Genomic DNA, 23,749 nt, shown 5'->3' with positions numbered 1-23,749 from the left:
CTCGGGAGTCCCAGGCTGGCCGGGCAGGGAGTGGTGGTGACGGCGGCGGGACCCGGCGCGGCAGGCGGTGCGGAGTCCGCCTGACCCACCGCCCCCGCGAAGCTGGGGCGGGGCGCACCTAGATTTCATCTGCAAGGGGCTCCCGAGGGTTTGCTGCTGCGAATGGGGACCGGCCCCGCCTGACTTCATCTGCCGCCAGCACCCCTGGCCCTCGAGCACCTCCCACCAAGCTCCCGGCCCCCCTTTCCGGCTGGAATGTCCCGCCGAGGCTCGGGTGTCGAGAACCCGAGAACCCGAGGCCACGGCCGGGCAGCGCCGCCAGCAAATTTATTTATTCTGCAGCCCTATCTCCGCGTCATCAGGCCAGGTATTTACCCAGGCGGCCCGGGTAGCTGCGGTTTTTGTTATGATAACTGGGGCAGGGGCTCGGCGTCTCCCCGGGGCACTCCCGTGCCCTTATCCGAGGGAGCGCCTCCTAGGCTCAGGTTACCTGCTGGGAGCCTCAGTTCTCTCACCTGTGAAACGGGATAATAAGACACACCTGAGGCTGACCTGAGCTACTGTAAGGAAACTCTCAGAACAGAGCCTGAGCATGTGTCCACTGTTACTATTTTTATTGTCTTATTTTAATTAATTAATTTGTTTTTCGCTGCCTTGGGTCTTTGTTGCTGCCCGCGGGCTTTCGCTAGAGCGGGGGCTACTCTTCGTTGCGTTGCGCAGGCTTCTCATTGCGGTAGCTTCTCTTGCTGCGGAGCACGGGCTCTAGGCGCGCGGGCTTCAGTAGTTGTGGCGCACGGGCTTAGTTGCTCCACGGCATGTGGGATCTTCCCGGACCAGGGCTCGAACCCGTGTCCCCTGCATTGGCAGGCGGATTCTTAACCACTGCGCCACCAGGGAAGTCCCTGTTATTATTTTTATTTATTTATTTATTTATTTTGCGGTACGCGGGCCTCTAACTGTTGTGGCCTCTCCCGTTGCGGAGCACAGGCTCCGGACGCGCAGGCTCAGCGGCCATGGCTCACGGGCCTAGCCACTCCGCGGCATGTGGGATCTTCCCGGACCGGGGCACGAACCCGTGTCCCCTGCATCGGCAGGCAGACTCTCAACCACTGCGCCACCAGGGAAGCCCCCTGTTATTATTTTTAAATGATCGTTACTATTATTGTCCTGATTTACAGATGAGGAAAGGGAGACATGGAGAGTTTGTCTCTAAGGTCGCAGAGCCAGGGTTCACAGGGTGGCAAAGTTGGCTCAGGGTTAATGCAGATGTCATGTCTGTTCCTCAGGGCCTGGCACCCGATAAATACTTAAAAATGGTAGCTGCAGTTCCAAGCACTGTCACTGCTATTCACTTGGACATCTTAGTGGCAAAGCTTCATCCACTTAGCAGCCCCACAGGCACCTGACCCTGCTGAAATCATGGTATTTTTGTGGGGTTTGTGTAGAGAATTCTTTTTTTTTTTAAAGTATAGTTTATTTGAAGGATAGTTGATTTCCAGTGTTGTGTTAGTTTCAGGTGTACAGCAAAGTGATTCAGTTATGTATACTTTTTCAGATTCTTTTCCATTATAGGTTATTATAAGATATTGAATATAGTTCCCTGTACTATACAGTAGGTCCTTGTTGTCTATCTATTTTATATATAGTAGTTTGTAGCTGTTAATCCCAAGCTCCTAATTTATTCCCCATCCCATTCCCCTTTGGTAACCATAAATTTGTTTTCTATGTCTGTGAGTCTGTTACCGTCTTGTAAATAAGTTCATTTGTATCAGTTTTTTAGATTCCACCTATAAGTGATATCATATGATATTTGTCTTTCTCTGTCTGACTGACCTCACTTAGTGTGATCATCTCTCGGTCCGTCCAGAATTGTATTTCTGAGCCTAGAACACTAGTCCACAGGAGTTGCCCAGTGGAAACATGTGGGATTGAATGGCTGGCAGCTGGGTGCCTCTGCCTAGCTGCATATTCAGAGGGTGGTTTGGGGGCTTTGTGTACCAAGGGTGGTGGATTTTGGCTGAGAGCTTCCTAAGTAGGTCAGCCAGTGGCCCCTGGGCTTAGAGGAAGGCCCTCTAGCGTAGACAGCAAACACAACTTCTCATTTTCCCCACAATGTTCCTTTTGTTCTTGCTGCCTTATTTGAAAACTCCAGCCGTTGGCTGGGTCGGTGAGGTTGGGAGCTGCCCTGGTGTCTCCCGCAGGGATATTTAGGTCACACCCACCCTCCAACAGATCAGCAACCCTGAAGCCCCCCACGGAGGTCCTCTTGGAAGAGCCCAGCTCTCTGGATCAAACTCAGAAGTCACAAACCTTGCTGACGTTACGTGTGATCTCATTCCTCATTGGCTTTGATTTCCCCCACTTCTTACCGATTCCCCAACTGGCTGGAACACCCTTCCAGTTTCTCATCTCCCAGCCGCTTCCTAACCTCAGATAACGGTAGCCGGCGTTAGTGGAGCGCCCAAGCACTGTACATGCATACACTCATTTCCTCCCCACAATAACCCCGAGAAGTGGTGACGTCCCCATTTTAAGGATGAGGAGACTGAGAAGGCACAGGGAAAGGAAGCAGCCCGGGCACGCTGGCCCCTGAGCTCCAGCTCCTGATCATGACCCAGAACCTCAGCCCAGGGACTTCCCTGGCGGTCCAGTGGTTAGGACTTGGTGCTTTCACTGCTGGGGCCCCAGGTTCAATCCCTGGTCGGGAAACTAAGATCCTGCATGCCGCGTGGCATGGCCAAAAAAAAAAAAGCACCTCATCCCATATCCACCAGCCCAGCTCTGCCCTGGGCACTGAGCGGGGAGAGAAGAGAGATCTGATCTGCCCTGTTGCTCTTGTCAGCTCCCTTCCCCTCCTCCCCCCGGATGCTGCCAGGCCCGGTGCACCGCCTCCGTACTGCCCCGGTCCGTCCGCTTGTCCATAGCCCTCTGGCTCTGGCCACTGCTGTGTCTCCCTTTATTCCGCCTCTGCCTCCTCTCCTCACTTCCAGCGCTCCCAAAGGAAACCTTCTGTGTCAGTTATCAGTTGGCTTTTTTTGCGGAACAAACCAGCCCCAAACCGAGTGGCCTAAAACAACAGACATTTATTATTTCTCATGGTTTTGCAGGTCGGGGCGAGCTCACTGGGGTTGGGTGGTCTGGGGACTGGTAAGCCATTGGTTGGGAGCCCCCATTCTCCTTGGAGCTGATCCAGCGGGCTCCCTCACGGCAGTGACAAGGATTCCCAGAGGTGGGAGAGAGCAAGCCCCGGTGTGCAAGTGTTTTCAAATATTTTTTCTTGGGCTTCCCTGGTGGCGCAGTGGTTGAGAGTCCGCCTGCCGATGCAGGGGACACGGGTTCATGCCCCGGTCTGGGAAGATCCCACATGCCGCGGAGCAGCTGGGCCCATGAGCCATGGCCGCTGAGCCTGCGTGTCCGGAGCCTGTGCTCCGCAACGGGAGAGGCCACAACAGTGAGAGGCCTGCGTACCACAAAAAAAAAAAAAAAAAAAAAAAAAAAAATTTTTTCTTTAGAGAATGTTTTAACTTTATTTGGGGTACAATTTAAAATGTACACTTTGATCAGTTTTGATGTATTACGCATCTGTCGAGCTATCACTACATCAAAGTAAGACTCTTCGTCACCCCCAAAAGCTTCCTTGTATCCTTGGTAATCCCTCCCTGCAACTATGGAATGGCTTCCTGTCCATCTAAGAAGGCGTGTTCTAGGATTTTATATACATGAAATCATACAGCCTGGACTCTTTTTGACTGGCTGCTTTTCCTCAGTCTAATGATTTAGTGATCCATCCATGTGGGCTGCTGTGTGTATCCACAGTTCATTCCTTTTTACTGCTGAGTACTTGCGACTGTTAAACAAATTATAGATGGTCCCCAACTTACGATGGTTCAACTTCTGCTTTTTCGACTTTAAGATGGTGCGAAGGTGATGTGCATTCGGTAGAAACCCTATTTTCTGTTTTGACTTTTGATTTTTCCTGCACTGGTGACATGCAGTGACATGATGCTGGGCAGTGGCGGGGCCTCTTCTCCCGGTCAGCCACGGGATCACGAGGGTAAACAACTGATACATTGTGTACCCATTCAGTCCTTCTATTTTTCATTTTCAGTACAGTGTTCAAAAAATGACATGGGGTACTCAACACTAGCTTCTCATTGCGGTGGCTTCTCTTGTTGCGGAGCTCGGGCTCTAGGCGTCTGGGCTTCATTAGTTGTGGCACGAGGGCTCAGTAGTTGTGGCTTGTGGGCTCTAGAGTACAGGCTCAGTAGTTGTGGTGCACGGGCTTAGTGGCTCCGCGGCATGTGGGATCTTCCTGGACCAGGGCTCGAACCGGTGTCCCCTGCATTGGCAGGCGGATTCTTCACCACTGTGCCATGAGGAAAGCCCGATATTTTCAACTTTTTTTTTTTTTTTGCGGTAAGTGGGCCTCTCACTGTTGTGGCCTCTCCCGTTGCGGAGCACAGGCTCCAGACGCGCAGGCTCAGCGGCCATGGCTCACGGGCCCAGCTGCTCCGCGGCATGTGGGATCTTCCCGGACTGGGGCACGAACCCGTGTCCCCTACATCGGCAGGCGGACTTTCAACCACTGCACCACCAGGGAAGCCCTTTTCTTTTCTTTTTTTTTTTTTTTTTGAAAGCCTGATAGTTTCAACTTTTGATGGGTTTCTCAGGAGGTAACCCCATTGTGAGTTGAGAAAGATCTGTACTCTCAACACTTAGGTTTTAAACAGCCCCCATTTATTACTGCACAGCCTGGTGTGGCTGGGCTGGGTGCCTGTGGCTTGAGTTTCTCCTGAAGTTGTAGCCAAGTCATCAGCCGGGATGCAGTCACCTCAAGACTCAGCAGAGGCTGAAGGGCTGCCTGCAAACGCACTCACCTGGCTGTTGGCAGGTTTCAGTGCCTCCTGGGTTGTTGGCTAGAGCCTCAGTGTCCTGTTGCATCACGTGGGCCCCTCCCACCATGGTTCACTTCCTCCTGGAGTTGCCAGAGACAGAGAGCAACTGATAAGAAGCCATGATCTTTTTAAAACCCAATCTTGGGACTTCCCTGGTGATGCAGTGGGTAAGCCTCCACACTCCCAACACAGGGGGTCTGGGTTCGATCCCTGGTCAGGGAACTAGATCCCGCATGCGGCAACTGAGACCCGGCAAAGCCAAAATAAATAAATAAACGAATAAATAAATAAAATATTTTTTAAAAAGCACCTAATCTCAGAAGTGACCCCATACCTGTTGCCATAGTCTCTTCATTAGAAGTCATGCAGGGAATTCCCTGGGGGTCCAGTGTGAGGACTCTGTGCTCTCACTGCCAAGGGTGTGGGTTTGGTCCCTGGTCGGGGAGCTGAGATCCCACAAGCCGAGCAACATGGCCAAAAAAAGAAAAGTCACGCAGTAAAAAAGTCATGCAGTCCGGGACACTCAAGGGGAGAGAATTACATGTCAGGAGGCAGGGATCATAGAGCTGCCTCTGCAGACGTATTCCAGTGTGTGGATACAGCACAATTGCTTTATCCATTCATCTGGTTGTGGACTTTTTGGGTTGTTTGTTTCCAGTTTGGGTCTACTGCAAACAGAGTTTCTATACAAATTTGTGTGGTTATATATATATATATATATATTTTTTTTTTTTTAAACCCACATTTGTTTATTTATTTTTTTGGCTGTGTTGGGTCTTCGTTTCTGTGTGAGGGCTTTCTCTAGTTGTGGCAAGCGGGGGCCACTCTTCATCGCGGTGCGTGGGCCTCTCGCTATCGCGGCCTCTTTTGTTGCGGAGCACAGGCTCCAGACGCACAGGATCAGTAGTTGTGGCTCACGGGCCTAGTTGCTCCATGGCATGTGGGATCTTCCCAGACCAGGGCTCGAACCCGTGTCCCCTTCATTAGCAGGCAGATTCTCAACCACTGCGCCACCAGGGAAGCCCGTGGTTATATATTTTTATTTCCCTTGAGTAAACACCTAGGAGTGGAATAGCTGAATGTTATGGTGTATGTATGTTTAACTTCTGAAGAAATTGTCAAACTGTTTCCCAGTTTGTTACTGTTTTATTTCCCTACTTGCCGTGTTTGTTTCCTGCTTCCATTGGTTTACATACTTACCGAAGCTTGCTAAGGTTAGGTTGGTTGGTTTTGTTTTTAATTTTAGCCATTCTAATGGATGTGTAGTGATATCTCGTTTTCATTGGCATTTCTAATTTTGATGGCATTTCTTTTTTTTTTTCTTTTAATTTTTTTTTTTATTTGCGGTACGTGGGCCTCTCACTGTTGCGGCCTCTCCCGTTGCGGAGCACAGGCTCCAGACGCGCAGGCCCAGCAGCCACGGCTCACGGGCCCAGCCCCTCCGAGGCACGTGGGATCCTCCCGGACCGGGACACGAACCCCCGTCCCCTGCATCGGCAGGCGGACTCTCAACCACTGCGCCACCAGGGAAGCCCTTGATGGCATTTCTGATGACTAAAGACATGGAGCATCTTTTTATGTGCTTATTGGCCATTTGAGTGTCTACTTTGGTGAAGTAGACAAATATTTCGTCCACTTTCTTATTGGGATATTTGACTTATTATTGAGTTTAAGAGTTCTTTATACAGTGTTGATACAACTCCTTTGTCTGATATATGTGTTATATTTTCTCGCACTCTGTGATGTGACTTTATTTCTTAGTGATGTCTTTTGAAGAAAGTTTTTTATTTTGAAGTCCAATATATGCATTTTTTCTCTTATGGATCATGCTTTTGGTGTCATACATAATATTGATTTATCTAGTCTAAGGTCACAAAGATATTCTCCTATATTTTTTCCAGAAGTTTTATAGTTTTAGGTGTTACATTTGGGTTTATGATGTATTTTAGTTAATTTCTGTGTATGCTGTGAGGAAAGAGTCAATATTCACTTTTTTCCCACAAAGATAGCCAGTTGCTCTTACACCAATTATTAAAAAGACTTTCCTTTCCCCACTTGGCAAAAATCAACTGACCAAACAGATATATACGTCTGTTTTGATACTCTACTATTTTAGTGCTACATTGATGTATGTCTATCATTTCATTAATATGAACTGTCTCGTTTATTGTAGATTTAGAGTAAGCCTTGAAATCAGGTAAAGTCCTCCAATTTTGTTTTGTTGTTTTAAAGAATGTCCTTTTTATTTATTTTATATTTTTAAAAGCCAAACATTTATTTATTTATTTATTTATTTATTTTTTTTTGCGGTAGGCGGGCCTCTCACTGTTGTGGCCTCTCTCCCTGCGGAGCACAGGCTCCGGACGCGCAGGCTCAGCGGCCATGGCTCACGGGCCCAGCCGCCCCGCGGCATGTGGGATCCTCCCAGACCGGGGCACGAACCCGTGTCCCCTGCATCGGCAGGCGGACTCTCAACCACTGCGCCACCAGGGAAGCCCCAAACATTTATTTTAATAAGCATGCATGGTTAATTTTTTTAAAAGATTTTTTTGATGTGGACCATTTTTAAAAATGAATTAATTAATTTATATTTATTTTTGGCTGTGTTGGGTCTTCGTTTCTGTGCAAGGGCTTTCTCCAATTGCGGCAACCGGGCGCCACTCTTTATTGCGGTGCGCGGGCCTCTTCCGTTGCGGAGCACAGGCTCCAGACGCGCAGACCCAGTAGTTGTGGCTCACGGGCTTAGTTGCTTCGCGGCATGTGGGATCTTCCCAGACCAGGGCTCGAACCCGTGTCCCCTGCCTTGGCAGGCAGATTCTTAACTACTGCGCCACCTGGGAAGCCCCATGGTTAGCAATTTTAAAGTGAATTTAGTGCTTTACAACAGCTAGAAAACTTTCTGTTTAGACAGAAAACTTTCCTCACCTTCTTTACAGTTATTTCAAAAGGATTACATGAATTTATTATACTCTGTCCTGTGTTTCATCCTCTTATATTACGATAATGCTCATATTTTATGCTAATTCTTACTGAACTTCGATAATCTACATCATATTTGAAAGGTTAGAATTATACCTTCTGGAAATCTTCAAATAGTTACAATCACTGAGAACATTTAGTCTATTCTCACATGTCCATTTTAAGAAGAATGTTAAGGAAAAAAATGTCTTCCCCACTAATCCCTCCATTCCTCACACCATCATATATATCATATTTTTTCACCTGCTTGGAATCGAGAATTACGTGGTCAGCCCCAAATCCTTCCTACCTAAAATGCTCTTTCATCCTTTAAAGAGTTTTTTGTTTATTTTTTAAAACCTTTATTTTTTTTGGCCGCGCTGTGCAGCTTGAGGGATCTTAGTTTCCCAACCAGGGATCAAATCCGTGTCCTTGGCAGGGAACTCCCCAGATATTTTTTCCTTGTGATGAGAACTCCCAGGATCCACTCTCTTAACAACTTTCATACATAACATTCAGCAGTGTTAATGTATCACGTTGTACATTACATCCCTAGTACCCATCTTATAACTGGAAATATTTTTATAATTATAATTTTATCTCATAACTGGAAATTTGTACTTAAAAAATTTTTTTTTGGCTGTGCGGCTTGTGGGATCTTAGTTCCCCAATGAGGGATCCAACCTGTGCCCTTGGCAGTGAAAGCACGGAGTCCTAACCATTGGACTGCCAGGGAATTCCCTGTTTTTAAAATTTTTAAGCCCTTAAAAAAAATTGAAGTATAGTTAAATTACAATGTTGTGTTAGTTTCAAGTGTACAGCAAAGTGACATATATATATATACACACACCCTTTTTCAGATTCTTTTCAGTTATAGGTTATTACAAGATGTTGAATATAGTTTCCTTTGCTGTACACTAGGATCTTGTTGTTTATCTCTTTTATATATAGTATTATAGTTTGTATCTGCTAATCCCAAACTCCTTATTTATCCCTCCCTTCAACCCTTTCCCCTTTGGTAACCATAAGTTTGTTTTCTACGTATGTGTCTGTTTCTGTTTTGTAAATAAGTTCCTTTGTATAATATTTTAGATTCTGCATATAAGAAATATCATCTGATGTTTGTCTTTCTCTGTCTGACTTACTTCACTTAGTATGATCATCTCTAGGTCCATACATGTTGCAGCAAATGGCATTATTTCATTCTGTCGCTCTTTTTTTTTTTGGCTCAGTAGTATTCCATTGTGTGTGTGTGTGTGTGTGTGTGTTACGCATACATACATATATATACACATATATACACACACACACATATATATATATACACCACATCTTCTTTAACACTGGCTTTTTTTTTTTCTTTTTTGGCTGCGTTGGATCTCTGTTGCTGCGCGTGGGCTTTCTCTAGTTGCGGCGAGCGGGGGCTACTCCTCGTTTCAGTGCGGGGGCTTCTCATTGCGGTGCCTTCTCTTGCTGCGGAGTACGGGCTCTAGGCGCCCGGGCTTTGCCTATTTTATCTGATATTAAAAGAGCCACTCCAGCCTTTTTTGCTTACTGTTTATTTGGCATATCTTTTTCCACCCATTTACCTTCAGCTCTCTGTGTCTTTATATTTAAAGTTTATGTATTGTAGGTTGCTTGTAAGTCTTGGTTTTTATTCATTATGTCAATCTCTGCATTTTAACTGGAAAGTTTAAACCATCAACTTTTAAAGTAATTATTGATATGGTTGCATTTAAGTATATAATTTTATTACTGTTTTCTCTTTGCCTCTGTTTTGTTCCTCTGGTTTCCACCTCTTCCACTCCCGTGCTGTGCCCCACTCCCTACCTTTTTTGGGTATGACTTAAATATTTTTTAGTATTCCATTTTATCTCTTGGTGTTTTGGCTACATAGCTTCATGTTATTTTTTTAGTGGTTGCTCTGGGGGTTAAAATTCATACCTAACTTTTCATAGTCTACTTAGAGTTAGTATTGTATCACTTCCAGTAAAATGTAGAACCTTGTAACCTTAGAGGTCTCTTTACCCTCATGCCCACCATCCATTTATAAGCTTAATAAGTGTTATAGTTTTCATGTGTAATACATCTGTACACATTGCAAACTCATCATAAAATGTTATAATTTTGGCCTTCAACCATCATATATTAGAGGATTTAAGAGGAAAAAATTATCTTTTTTATTTACCCCAATAATTATACCTCTGTGGTTCTTCCTTTATTTCTGAAGTTTCAGGTTTACCTATGGTATTATTTCTTTTCAGCCCAAAGAACTTCCTTTAGCCTTTCTGTTAACAGAAGTTCTCTGGCAAGGAATTCTCTTAGTTTTCTTTCATCTGGGAATGACTTTATTTTTCCTGTGGTAGGCAGAGCTCTAACGATGACGCCCAGGTTTTCCTTCCCTAGTTATTCAGTCAAACACTAGTATAGGTACTGCTGTGAAGAGATTTTACAGATGGAATTATAGTCTCAAGTCAGTTGATCTTAAAATACAGAGAGTTTTTCTGGGTGGGCCTGACCTAATCAGGTGAGCCCTTTAAAAGCAGAAATATCTCTCTACCTGGTAGTAGAAGGGAAGACAGGGAATTTTGAAGCATGAGAGGGATCTGATGTGCATCCCTGGCATTAAAGGTCGAAATAGTCACATGGGAAGGACGGTGAGCAGCCTCTGGGAGCAGAGAACCTCAGACCCACAGAACTGGAATTTGCCAACAACCTGAATGAACTTGCATATAGATTCTTCCTTAGAGTTCCAGGTAAGAGCCCATTCCAACTGACACCTTGATGTTGGCCTGTTAAGACCCTGAGTTGAGTCAGCCTGGACTTTTGACTTACAGAACTGTGAGTTAGTACATGAGCATTTTGGTAATTTTTCCCCGTTAAGAAAATTGTTGTAAAATACACATAACATCAAATTTATCATCTTAACAATTTTTAAGTGTACAGTCCCGTGGTACTAAGTGCATTTACATTGTTGTGTAACCATCACCACCATCCACATCCATAACTTCTTTCATCTTTCCAAGCTGAAACTCTCTACCCATTAAATAATGTCTCCATTCCCCCCGCTATCCCAGTTCCTGGTAACCACCATTCCCCTTTCTGTCTCTGAGTTTGACTACTCTAAGGACCTCAGACAGCGGAATCATACAATATTTGCTTTTTTGTCACTGGCTTATTTCACTTAGAGTAATGTCCTTAAGTTTCCTCCTTGTTGTCATAATTTCCTTCCTTTTAAAGGCTGAATAATATTCCATTGTATGGACAGACCACACTTTGCTTATGCATTCATCTGTTGGTAGACACTTGGGTTGCTTCCACCTTTTAGTTTTTGTGAATGGTGCTGCTATGAACACGGGTGTATAAATATCTCTTAAAGCTCCTGCTTTCATTCTTCTGGGTATATACCCAGAAGTGGAATTATTGGATAATGTGGGAATTCTATTTTTATTTATTTATTTATTTAAAACATCTATTTATTTATTTAGCCGCACCATGAGGCTTGTGAGATCTTAGTTTCCCGACCAGGGATTGAACTCAGGCCACGGCAGTGAAAGGGCGAGTCCTAACCACTGGACTGCCAGAGAATTCCCTGGAAATTCTATTTTTAATTTTTTGTGGAATTGCCATATGGCTGTACCATTTTACATTCCCACTAACCGTGCACAAGGATCTGATTTCTCCACGTCCTAGCCTCTGGGTTTTTCTTGTTTTTTGATTGTAGTCATTATATGGATGTGTGGTGGATGGGTGTTGTAAGCCGCTATATTTATGATAATTTGTTATACAACAATAGAAAATGAATACATGCCTTTATTCCTGAAGGACGTTTCCTTTATGTTTTATTTATTTATTTATTTTTGGCCTCGTGGCATGTGGTACCTTAATTCTCCAACCAGGGGTCCAACCTGCCCGCCCCCTGCTCTGGAAGCACCGAGTCTTAACCACTGGACTACCAGGGAAGTCCCTGAAGGACATTTCCTTAGATATCGATTTCTGGGCTGATCCACTGTCTTCTGACCTCGGTCGTCTCTTGACTGTCTGTGGAAATTCAAATGGTGGTTCCCCTGTATATAATGTGTCATTTTTCTCTGCCTGTTTTCAAGGCTTTGTTGTTATCCTTGGTTTTGAGAAGTTTTATGATGATGTATCTGGTAGTTTGCTCTCACAGAGTGCCTGTTCTGGGTTTTCTGAGTTTTATGAATTTGTCTTTCACCACATTTAGGAAGTTAGCGGCCATGATTACTTCAAATATATTTTTCCTAAAATCTGTCCTGAGACTTGACTGGCACATGGGGTGAAGACCTTCTTGTGTTACCACACAGGTCCCTGAGGCACTATTCTTTTTTTTTCCCCCCGTTAATCTGTTTGTTGGATTGGTGCTTCTTCAAGGTCACTGACTTTTTTCCCCCTGTCACCTCCATTTTGGTATTGAGACCAATCAGTGAATTTAAAAAAAAATTCAGATACTATGTGTTTTAGTTGAAAATTCCCAGTTGGTTCCTTTTTTTTCCCTTCAAACTTTCTAATTCTTTACTGAGAGCTTTTCTCAAGTGTGTTTATCTTTCCTCATGGAGCCTAGTTATAACAGCCGCTTTTTCTGATAATTCCATCGTCTAGGTCATCTGCAGGTGGACGTATGTTGATTGTCTTTTCCCTTGAGGACTGGTCACATTTTCCTAGTTCTTTGTATGGTGAATGATTTTGGGATTGTGTCCTGTACATTGCGAATGTTATGTGGTGTAGATTCTCAGTCCTGTTACAATCCCCTGGAAAGTCTTGATATGTTTTGTTTTAATAGGCAATCAACCTTGGTAGTTTCAGATCACTAGCTGTTTCACATTCTATGAGTAGCATTTCCAATCTTGGTCCAGTTTTCTGTTTTTTTATTTAGGTACAATTGCCATAACATTACATTAATATCAGGTGTACAATGTAATGATTTGATATTTGTATATATTGTGTAATGATCACCACAGTAAGTCCAGTTAACATCTATCACCATAATAGTTAGAAAAATTGTTTTCTTGTGATGAGAACTTTCAAGAACCACTCTTCTAGCTACTTTCAAATATGCAATACAGTATTTTTTTTAAGGTTTTTTGTTTTGCTTTTTGCTGCGTTGGGTCTTTGTTGCTATGTGCAGGCTTTCTCTAGTTGCGGCGAGTGGGGGCTACTCCTCATTGCAGTGTGCGGGTTGAGTCATTGCTGTGGCCTCTCTTTGTTGTGGAGCACGGGCTCTAGGCACGTGGGCTTCAGTAGTTGTGGCACACAGGCTCAGTAGTTGTGGCTCACGGGCTCTAGAGTGTAGGCTCAGTAGTTGTGGCGCACGGGCTTAGTTGCTCCGCGGCATGTGGGATCTTCCTGGACCAGGGATCAAAACTGTGTCCCCTGCATTGGCAGGCGAATTCTTATCCACCGCATCACCAGCGAAGTCCCAACAATGCAGTACTATTAACTGTAGTCACCATGCTGTACACTACATCTCCAGGACTTATTTAGTTTATAACTGAGTTTGTACCTTTTGACTCCCTTCACTCATTTTGCCCACCTCCATCCCCATTTCAGACAACCACCAAACTGTTCTCTATATCCATGAGCTCAGGGTTTTTATTTTATTTATTTATTTTCAGATTTCACATGTAAGTGAGATCATGCAGTATTTGTCTTTCTCTGTCTGACCTATTTCACTTAGTGTAATGCTCTCAAGGTCCATCCCTGTTGTTGCAAATATCAAGGTTTCATTCTGCTGAATAATATTCTATTGTGTGTGTGTCTAGATATATACCATTTTCTTTATCTGTTCATCCATCGGTGGACACTTAGGTTGTTCCCACATCTTAGCTATTGAAAATAATGCTGCAATGAACGTGTGAGTGCATATAGCTTTTTGAGTTAGTGTTTTCATTTCCTTCAGATAAATACCCAGAAGTGGAATTGCTGGGTCATACAGTAGTTCTATTTCTAATTTTTTCAGGAATCTCCATACTGTTTTCCATAGTGGTGGCACCAGTTTATGTTCCCACCAACAGTGCACAAGGGTTCCATTTTTTCCACCTGCTCACCAATGCTTGTTATTTCTTTTTGGTGATAGCCATTCTAACAGGTGTGTGGTGATATCTCATTGTGGTTTTGATTTGCATTTCCCTGATTGAGCATCTCTCCATGTACCTGTTGGCCTCCATTATGTCTTTGGAAAAATGTCTGCTCAGATCCTTTGTCCAGTTTTTTTTTTAATTTATTTATTGTGCTTCCCTGGTGGCGCGGTGGTTAAGAATCCGCCTGCCAATGCAGGGGACATGGGTTTGAACCCTGGTCCGGGAGGATCCCACATGTGGTGGAGCAACTAGGCCCCTGCGAGCCACAACGACTGAGCCCTCGGGCCTAGAGCCCGTGCTCCACAGCAGGAGAGGCCACCGCAGTGAGAAGCCCGCGCACCGCAACGAAGAGTGGCCCCTGCTCTCCCCAACTAGAGAAAGCCCATGCGCAGCGCAGCAGTAAAGACCCAACGCAGCCAAATATTAAAAAAAAAAATGTCTTTATTTATTTGGCTGCGCCAGGTCTTAGTTGTGGCACAAGGGATCTTAGTTGCAGCATGCATGCTCTTTAGTTGCAGCATGCTTGTGGGATCTAGTTCCCTGACCACGGATCGAATCTGGGCCCCCTGCATTGGGAGCGTGGAGTCTTAACCGCTGGACCACCAGGGAAGACCCATCTGCCCAATTTTTTTTTTTTTTTGCTGTACGCAGGCCTCTCACTGTTGTGGCCTCTCCCGTTGCGGAGCACAGGCTCCGGACGCGCAGTCCCAGCGGCCATGGCTCACGGACCCAGCTGCTCCGCGACATGTGGGATCTTCCCAGACCGGGGCATGAACCCGTGTCCCCTGCATCGGCAGGCGGACTCTCAACCACTGCGCCACCAGGGAAGCCCTTTTCTTTTTCTTTTCTTTTTTTTTTTTTGAAAGCCCTATAGTTTCAACTTTTGATGGGTTTCTCAGTAGGTAACCCCATCGTGGGTTGAGGAAGATCTGTACCCTCAACACTTAGGTTTTAAACAGCCCCCATTTATTACTGCACAGCCTGGTGTGGCTGTGCTGGGTGCCTGTGGCTTGAGTTTCTCCTGAAGTTGTAGCCAAGTCATTAGCCGGGATGCAGTCACCTCAAGACTCGGCAGAGGCTGAATGGCTGCCTGCAAACGCACTCACCTGGCTGTTGGCAGGTTTTGGTGCCTCCTGGGTTGTTGGCTAGAGCCTCAGTGTCCTGTTGCATCACGTGGGCCCCTCCCACCATGGTTCACTTCCTCCTGGAGTTGCCAGAGACAAAGAGAGAGCACCTGACAAGAAGCCATGATCTTTTTAAAACCCAATCTTGGGACTTCCCTGGTGGTGCAGTGGGTAAGCCTCCACACTCCCAACGCGGGGGGCCTGGGTTCGATCCCCGGTCAGGGAACTAGATCCTGCACGTGGCAACTGAGACCCGGTGAAGCCAAAATAAATAAATAAAATATTTTTTTAAAAAAGCACCTAATCTCAGAAGTGACCCCATACCTGCTGCCATAGTCTCTCCATTAGAAGTCATGCAGGGAATTCCCTGGGGGTCCAGTGTGAGGACTCTGCGCTCTCACTGCCGAGGGTGTGGGTTTGATCCCTGGTCGGGGAGCTGAGATCCCACAAGCCGAGCAACATGGCCAAAAAAAAGAAAAGTCACGCAGTAAAAAAGTCATGCAGTCCGGGACACTCAAGGGGAGAGAATTACATGTCAGGAGGCAAGGATCATAGAGCTGCCTCTGCAGACGTATTCCAGTGTGTGGATACAGCACAATTGCTTTATCCATTCATCTGGTTGTGGACTTTTTGGGTTGTTTCCAGTTTGGGTCTACTGCAAACAGAGTTTCTATACAAATATGTGTGGTTATATATTTTTATTTCCCTTGAGTAAACACCTAGGAGTGGAATAGCTGAATGTTATGGTGTATGTATGTTTAACTTCTTAAGAAATTGTCAAACTGTTTCCCAGTTTGTTACTGTTTTATTTCCCTACTTGCCGTGTTTGTTTCCTGCTTCCATTTTTTTACATAGTTACCAAAGCTTGCTAAGGTAACGTTGGTTGGTTTTGTTTCTAATTTTAGCCGTTGTAATGGATGTGTAGTGATATCTCGTTTTCATTGGCATTTCTAATTTTGATGGCATTTCTGATGACTAAAGACATGGAGCATCTTTTTATGTGCTTATTGGCCATTTGAGTGTCTACTTTGGTGAAGTAGACAAATATTTCGTCCACTTTCTTATTGGGATATTTGACTTATTATTGAGTTTAAGAGTTCTTTATACAGTGTTGATACAACTCCTTTGTCTGATATATGTGTTATATTTTCTCGCACTCTGTGATGTGACTTTGTATTTCTTAGTGATGTCTTTTGAAGAAAGATTTTTATTTTGAAGTCCAATATATGCATTTTTTTCTCTTATGGATCATGCTTTTGGTGTCATACATAATATTGATTTATCTAGTCTAAGGTCACAAAGATATTCTCCTATATTTTTTCCAGAAGTTTTATAGTTTTAGGTGTTACATTTGGGTTTATGATGTATTTTAGTTAATTTCTGTGTATGTTGTGAGGAAAGAGTCAATATTTACTTTTTTCCCACAAAGATAGCCAGTTGCTCTTACACCAATTATTTAAAAGACTTTCCTTTCCCCATTTGGCAAAAATCAACTGACCAAATAGATATGTGCGTCTGTTTTGATACTCTACTATTTTAGTGCTACATTGATGTATGTGTCTATCATTTCATTAATATGAACTGTCTCGTTTATTGTAGATTTAGAGTAAGCCTTGAAATCAGGTAAAGTCCTCCAATTTTGCTTTGTTTTTTTTAAAGAATGTCCTTTTTATTTATTTAATTTTTTAAAAAGCCAAGCATTTATTTTAATAAACATGCATGGTTAATTTTTTTAAAAGATTTTTTTGATGTGGACCATTTTTTAAAATTAATTAATTTATATTTATTTTTGGCTGTGTTGGGTCTTCGTTTCTGTGCAAGGGCTTTCTCCAATTGCGGCGAGCGGGCGCCACTCTTTATTGCGGTGCGCGGGCCTCTTCCGTTGCGGAGCACAGGCTCCAGACGCGCAGGCCCAGTAGCTGTGGCTCACGGGCTTAGTTGCTTCGCGGCATGTGGGATCTTCCCAGACCAGGGCTCGAACCTGTGTCCCCTGCCTTGGCAGGCAGATTCTTAACTACTGCGCCACCAGGGAAGCCCCATGGTTAGTATTTTTAAAGTGAATTTAGTGCTTTACAACAGCTAGAAAACTTTCTGTTTAGACAGAAAACTTTCCTCACCTTCTTTACAGTTATTTCAAAAGGATTACATGAATTTATTATACTCTGTCCTGTGTTTCATCCTCTTATATTACGATAATGCTCATATTTTATGCTAATTCTTACTGAACTTCGATAATCTACATCATATTTGAAAGGTTAGAATTATACCTTCTGGAAATCTTCAAATAGTTACAATCACTGAGAACATTTAGTCTATTCTCACATGTCCTTTTTCAGAAGAATTTTAAGGAATAAAAAGTCTTCCCCACTAATCCCTCCATTCCTCACACCATCATATATAACGTATTTTGTCACCTGCTTGGAATCGAGAATTACGTGGTCAGCCCCAAATCCTTCCTACCTAAAGTGCTCTTTCATCCTTTAAAGAGTTTTTTGTTTATTTTTTTAAACCTTTATTTTTTTTGGCTGCGCTGTGCAGCTTGCGGGATCTTAGTTTCCCAACCAGGGATCAAATCCGTGTCCTTGGCAGGGAACTCCCCAGATACTTTTTTTCCTTGTGATGAGAACTCCCAGGATCCACTCTCTTAACAACTTTCATACATAACATTCAGCAGTGTTAATGTATCACGTTGTACATTACATCCCTAGTACCCATCTTATAACTGGAAATATTTTTATAATTATAATTTTACCTTATAACTGGAAATTTGTACTTTTAAAAAAATTTTTCGGCTGTGCGGCTTGTGGGATCTTAGTTCCCCGATGAGGGATCCAACCCGCGCCCTTGGCAGTGAAAGCAAGGAGTCCTAACCGTTGGACTGCCAGGGAATTCCCTGTTTTTAAATTTTTTAAGCCATTAAAAAAATTGATAGTTAAATTACAATGTTGTGTTAGTTTCAAGAGTACAGCGCAAAGTGATATATATGTATATATATATGTATATATACCATTTTTCAGATTCTTTTTAATTATAGGTTATTACAAGATATTGAATATAGTTCCCTGTGCTATACAGTAGGATCTTGTTGTTTATCTCTCTCTTTTTTTTTTTTTTTTTTTGCGGTACGTGGGCCTCTCACTGTTGTGGCCTCTCCCGTTGCAGAGCACAGGCTCTGGACGCGCAGGCTCAGCGGCCATGGCTCACGGGCCCAGCCGCTCCGCGGCATGTGGGATCTTCCTGGACCGGGGCACGAACCCGTGTCCCCTGCATCGGCAGGCGGACTCTCAACCACTGCGCCACCAGGGAAGCCCTGTTTATCTCTTTTATATATAGTATTATAGTTTGTATCTGCTGATCCCAAACTCCTTATTTATCCCTCCCTCCCCCTTTCCTTTGGTAACCATAAGTTTGTTTTTTATGTATGTGTCTGTTTCTGTTTTGTAAATAAGTTCCTTTGTATAATATTTTAGATTCTGCATATAAGAAATATCATCTGATGTTTGTCTTTCTCTGTCTGACTTACTTCACTTAGTATGATCATCTCTAGGTCCATACATGTTGCAGCAAATGGCGTTATTTCATTCTGTCTCTTGTTTTTTTGGCTGAGTAGTATTCCATTGTGTGTACACACACATACATATATATACACATACATATATATATATATATATATACACACACACACACATATATATATATATACCACGTCTTTAACACTGGCTTTTTTTTTTTTTTCTGTTTTGGCTGCATTGGGTTTCTGTTGCTGCACGCGGGCTTTCTCTAGTTGCGGCGAGCGGGGGCTACTCCTCATTGCAGTGCATGGGCTTCTCATTGTGGTGCCTTCTCTTGCTGCGGAGCATGGGCTCTAGGCGCCCGGGCTTTGCCTATTTTATCTGATATTAAAAGAGCCACTCCAGCCTTTTTTGCTTACTGTTTATTTGGCATATCTTTTTCCACCCATTTACTTTCAGCTCTCTGTGTCTTTATATTTAAAGTTTATCTATTGTAGGTTGCTTGTAAGTCTTGGTTTTTATTCACTATGTCAATCTCTGCATGTTAACTGGAAAGTTTAGACCATCAACATTTAAAGTAATCTTTGATATGGTTGCACTTAAGTATATAATTTTATTACTGTTTTCTCTTTGCCTCTGTTTTGTTCCTCTGGTTTCCACCTCTTCCACTCCCATGCTGTGCCCCACTCCCTACCTGTTTTGGGTATGACTTAAATATTTTTTAGTATTCCATTTTATCTCTTGGTGTTTTGGCTGCATAGCTTCATGTTATTTTTTTAGTGGTTGCTCTAGGGGTTAAGATACATACCTAACTTTTCATAGTCTACTTAGAGTTAGTATTGTATCACTTCCAGTAAAATGTAGAACCTTGTAACCTTAGAGGTCTCTTTACCCTCATGCCCACCATCCATTTATAAGCTTAATAAGTGTTATAGTTTTCATGTGTAATACATCTGTACACATTGCAAACTCATCATAAAATGTTATAATTTTGGCCTTCAACCATCATATATTAGAGGATTTAAGAGGAAAAAATTATCTTTTTTATTTACCCCAATAATTATACCTCTGTGGTTCTTCCTTTATTTCTGAAGTTTCAAGTTTACCTATGGTATTATTTCTTTTCAGCCCAAAGAACTTCTTTTAGCCTTTCTGTTAACAGAAGTTCTCTGGCAAGGAATTCTCTTAGTTTTCTTTCATCTGGGAATGACTTTATTTTTCCTGTGGTAGGCAGAGCTTTAAGGATGATGCCAAGGTTTCCCTTCCCTAGTTATTCAATCAAACACTAGTATAGGTACTGCTGTGAAGGGATTTTACAGATGGAATTAAAGTCTCAAGTCAGTTGATCTTAAAATACAGAGGGTTTTTCTGGGTGGGCCTGACCTAATCAGGTGAGCCCTTTAAAAGCAGAAATATCTCTCTACCTGGTAGTAGAAGGGAAGACAGGGAATTTTGAAGCATGAGAGGGATCTGATGTGCATCCCTGGCTTTAAGGATCGAAATAGTCACATGGGAAGGACGGTGAGCAGCCTCTGGGAGCAGAGAACCTCAGACCCACAGAACTGGAATTTGCCAACAACCTGAATGAACTTGCATATACATTCTTCCTTAGAGCTCCAGGTAAGAGCCCATTCCAACTGACACCTTGATGTTGGCCTGGTAAGACCCTGAGTTGAGTCAGCCTGGACTTTTGACTTACAGAACTGTGAGTTAGTACATGAGCATTTTGGTAATTTTTCCCCATTAAGAAAATTGTTGTAAAATACACATAACATAAAAGTTATCATCTTAACAATTTTTAAGTGTACAGTCTCGTGGTACTAAATGCATTTACATTGTTGTGTAACCATCGCCACCATCCACATCCATAACTTCTTTCATCTTTCCAAGCTGAAACTCTCTACCCATTAAATAATGTCTCCATTCCCCCCGCTATCCCAGTTCCTGGTAACCACCATTCCCCTTTCTGTCTCTGAGTTTGACTACTCTAAGGACCTCAGACAGCGGAATCATACAATATTTGCTTTTTTGTCACTGGCTTATTTCACTTAGAGTAATGTCCTTAAGTTTCCTCCTTGTTGTCATAATTTCCTTCCTTTTAAAGGCTGGATAATATTCCATTGTATGGACAGACCACACTTTGCTTATGCATTCATCTGTTGGTAGACACTTGGGTTGCTTCCACCTTTTACTTTTTGTGAATGGTGCTGCTGTGAACATGGGTGTATAAATATCTCTTAAAGCTCCTGCTTTCAGTTCTTCTGGGTATATACCCAGAAGTGGAATTATTGGATAATGTGGAAATTCTATTTTTATTTATTTATTTATTTAAAACATTTATTTATTTATTTATCCGCACCATGAGGCTTCTGGGATCTTAGTTACCTGACCAGGGATTGAACTCAGGCCATGGCAGTGAAAGGGCCGAGTCCTAACCACTGGACTGCCAGAGAATTCCCTGGAAATTCTATTTTTAATTTTTTGTGGAATTGCCATATGGCTGCACCGTTTTACATTCCCACTAACAGTGCATAAGGGCTCTGATTTCTCCACGTCCTAGCCTCTGGGTTTTTCTTGTTTTTTGATTGTAGTCATTATATGGATGTGAGGTGGATGGGTGTTGTAAGCCACTATTTTTATGATAATTTGTTATACAGCAATAGAAAATGAATACATGCCTTTATTCCTGAAGGACATTTCCTTTATGTTTTGTTTTATTTTTTTCGGCCTCGTGGCATGTGGTACCTTAATTCCCCAACCAGGGGTCCAACCCGCCCGCCCCTGCTCTGGAAGCACCTGAGTCTTAACCCCTGGACTACCAGGGAAGTCCCTGAAGGACATTTCCTTAGATATCGATTTCTGGGCTGATCCACTGTCTTCTGACCTCGGTCGTCTCTTGACTGTCTGTGGAAATTCAAATTGTGGTTCCCCTGTATACCACGTGTCATTTTTCTCTGCCCGTTTTCAAGGCTTTGTTGTTATCCTTGGTTTTGAGAAGTTTTATGATGATGTATCTGGTAGTTTGCTCTCACAGAGTGCCTGTTCTGGGTTTTCTGAGTTTTATGAATTTGTCTTTCACCACATTTAGGAAGTTAGCAGCCATGATTACTTCAAATATATTTTTCCTAAAATCTGTCCTGAGACTTGACTGGCTCATGGATGAAGACCTTCTTGTGTTACCACATAGGTCCCTGAGGCACTATCCTTTTTTCTTTTTTCCCCCGTTAATCTGTTTGTTGGATTGGTGCTTCTTCAAGGTCACTGACTTTTTTCCCCCGTCACCTCCATTTTGGTATTGAGACCAATCAGTGAATTTAAAAAAAAATTCAGATACTATGTGTTTTAGTTGAAAATTCCCAGTTGGTTCCTTTTTTTTCCCTTCAAACTTTCTAATTCTTTATTGAGAGCTTTTCTCAAGTGTGTTTATCTTTCCTCATGGAGCCTAGTTATAACAGCTGCTTTTTCTGAGAATTCCAACGTCTAGGTCATCTGCAGGTGGACGTATGTTGATTGTCTTTTCCCTTGAGGACTGGTCACATTTTCCTAGTTCTTTGTATGGTGAATGATTTTGGGATTGTGTCCTGTACATTGTGAATATTATGCTGTGTAGATTCTCGGTCCTGTTATAATTCCCTGGAAAGTCTTGATATGTTTTGTTTTAGTAGGCAATCAACCTTGGTAGTTTCAGATCACTAGTTGTTTCACATTCTATGAGTAGCATTTCCAATCTTGGTCCAGTTTTCTATTTTTTTATTTAGGTACAATTCCATAACATTACATTAATATCAGGGGTAGAATGTAATGATTTGATATTTGTATATATTGTGTAATGATCACCACAGTAAGTCCAGTTAACATCTATCACCATAATAGTTAGAAAAATTGTTTTCTTGTGATAAGAACTTTCAAGAACCATTCTTCTAGCTACTTTCAAATATGCAATACAGTATTTTTTTTAAGGTTTTTTGTTTTGTTTTTTGGCTGCGTTGGGTCTTTGTTGCTGCATGCAGGCTTTCTTTAGTTGCGGCGAGTGGGGGCTACTCTTCGTTGCAGTGTGTGGGCTGAGACATTGCTGTGGCCTCTCCTTGTTGTGGAGCACGGGCTCTAGGCATGAGGGCTTCAGTAGTTGTGGCACACAGGCTCAGTAGTTGTGGCTCACGGGCTCTAGAGTGTAGGCTCAGTAGTTGTGGCGCAGCTGGCTTAGCTGCTCCGCGGCATGTGGGATCTTTCCAGACCAGGGCTCGAACCCGTGTCCCCTGCATTGGCAGGCAGATTCTTAACCACTGCGCCACCAGGGAGGCCCCATGGTTAATATTTTTAAAGTGAATTTAGTGCTTTACAACAGCTAGAAAACTTTCTGTTTAGGCAGAAAACTTCCCTGAACTTCTTTACAGTTATTTTAAAAAGATTACATGAATTTATTATTCTTTGTCCTGTGTTTCATCCTCTTATATTACGATAATGCTCATATATTATGCTAATTCTTACTGAACTTCGATAATCTACGTCATATTTCAAAGGTTAGAATTATACCTTCTGGAAATCTTCAAATAGTTACAATCACTGAGAACGTTTACTCTATTCTCACATGTCCATTTTAAGAAGGATTTTAAGGAAAAAAATGTCTTCCCCACTAATCCCTCCATTCCTCACACCATCATATATAACGTATTTTTTCACCTGCTTGGAATCGAGAATTACGTGGTCAGCCCCAAATCCTTCCTACCTAAAGTGCTCTTTCATCCTTTAAAGAGTTTTTTGTTTAGTTTTTTTTTTTTTTTTTTTTTTTTTTTTTTTGCTATATGCGGGCCTCTCAGTGTTGTGGCCTCTCCTGTTGTGGAGCACGGGCTCTGGACGCGCAGGCTCAGCGGCCATGGCTCACGGGCCCAGCCGCTCCACGGCATGTGGGATCTTCCCAGACCAGGGCACGAACCCGTGTCCCCTGCATCGGCAGGCGGACTCCCAACCACTGCGCCACCAGGGAAGCCCTGTTTAGTTTTTTAAACCTTTATTTTTTTTGGCCGTGCTGTGCAGCTTGCGGGATCTTAGTTTCCCAACCAGGGATCAAATCCGTGTCCTTGGCAGGGAACTCCCCAGATATTTTTTCCTTGTGATGAGAACTCCCAGATTCCACTCTCTTAATAACTTTCATACATAACATT

The 23,749-nt window shown here is 43.1% G+C and overlaps 1 protein-coding gene across 1 annotated transcript in view; it reads left to right on the top strand.

The window, feature by feature from the left end:
• Positions 1–255: 255 nt before the first annotated feature.
• The window catches only part of PRRT1B (proline rich transmembrane protein 1B), a gene marked incomplete at both ends in the record, with an annotated part of 47,054 nt that continues 23,560 nt past the window's right edge, over positions 256–23,749 (top strand). Inside the window, one exon of the mRNA XM_079706662.1 lies at positions 256–367. Within this exon, the coding sequence (XP_079562788.1) occupies positions 256–367 (112 nt within the window). The remainder of the gene's footprint in view (positions 368–23,749) is intronic.

Source organism: Hyperoodon ampullatus (genome assembly GCF_949752795.1).
Source record: "Hyperoodon ampullatus genome assembly, chromosome: 6".
In the NCBI taxonomy this organism is placed as follows: Eukaryota; Metazoa; Chordata; class Mammalia; order Artiodactyla; family Ziphiidae; genus Hyperoodon; species Hyperoodon ampullatus.
This window is presented reverse-complemented; position numbering and strand designations above follow the sequence as displayed.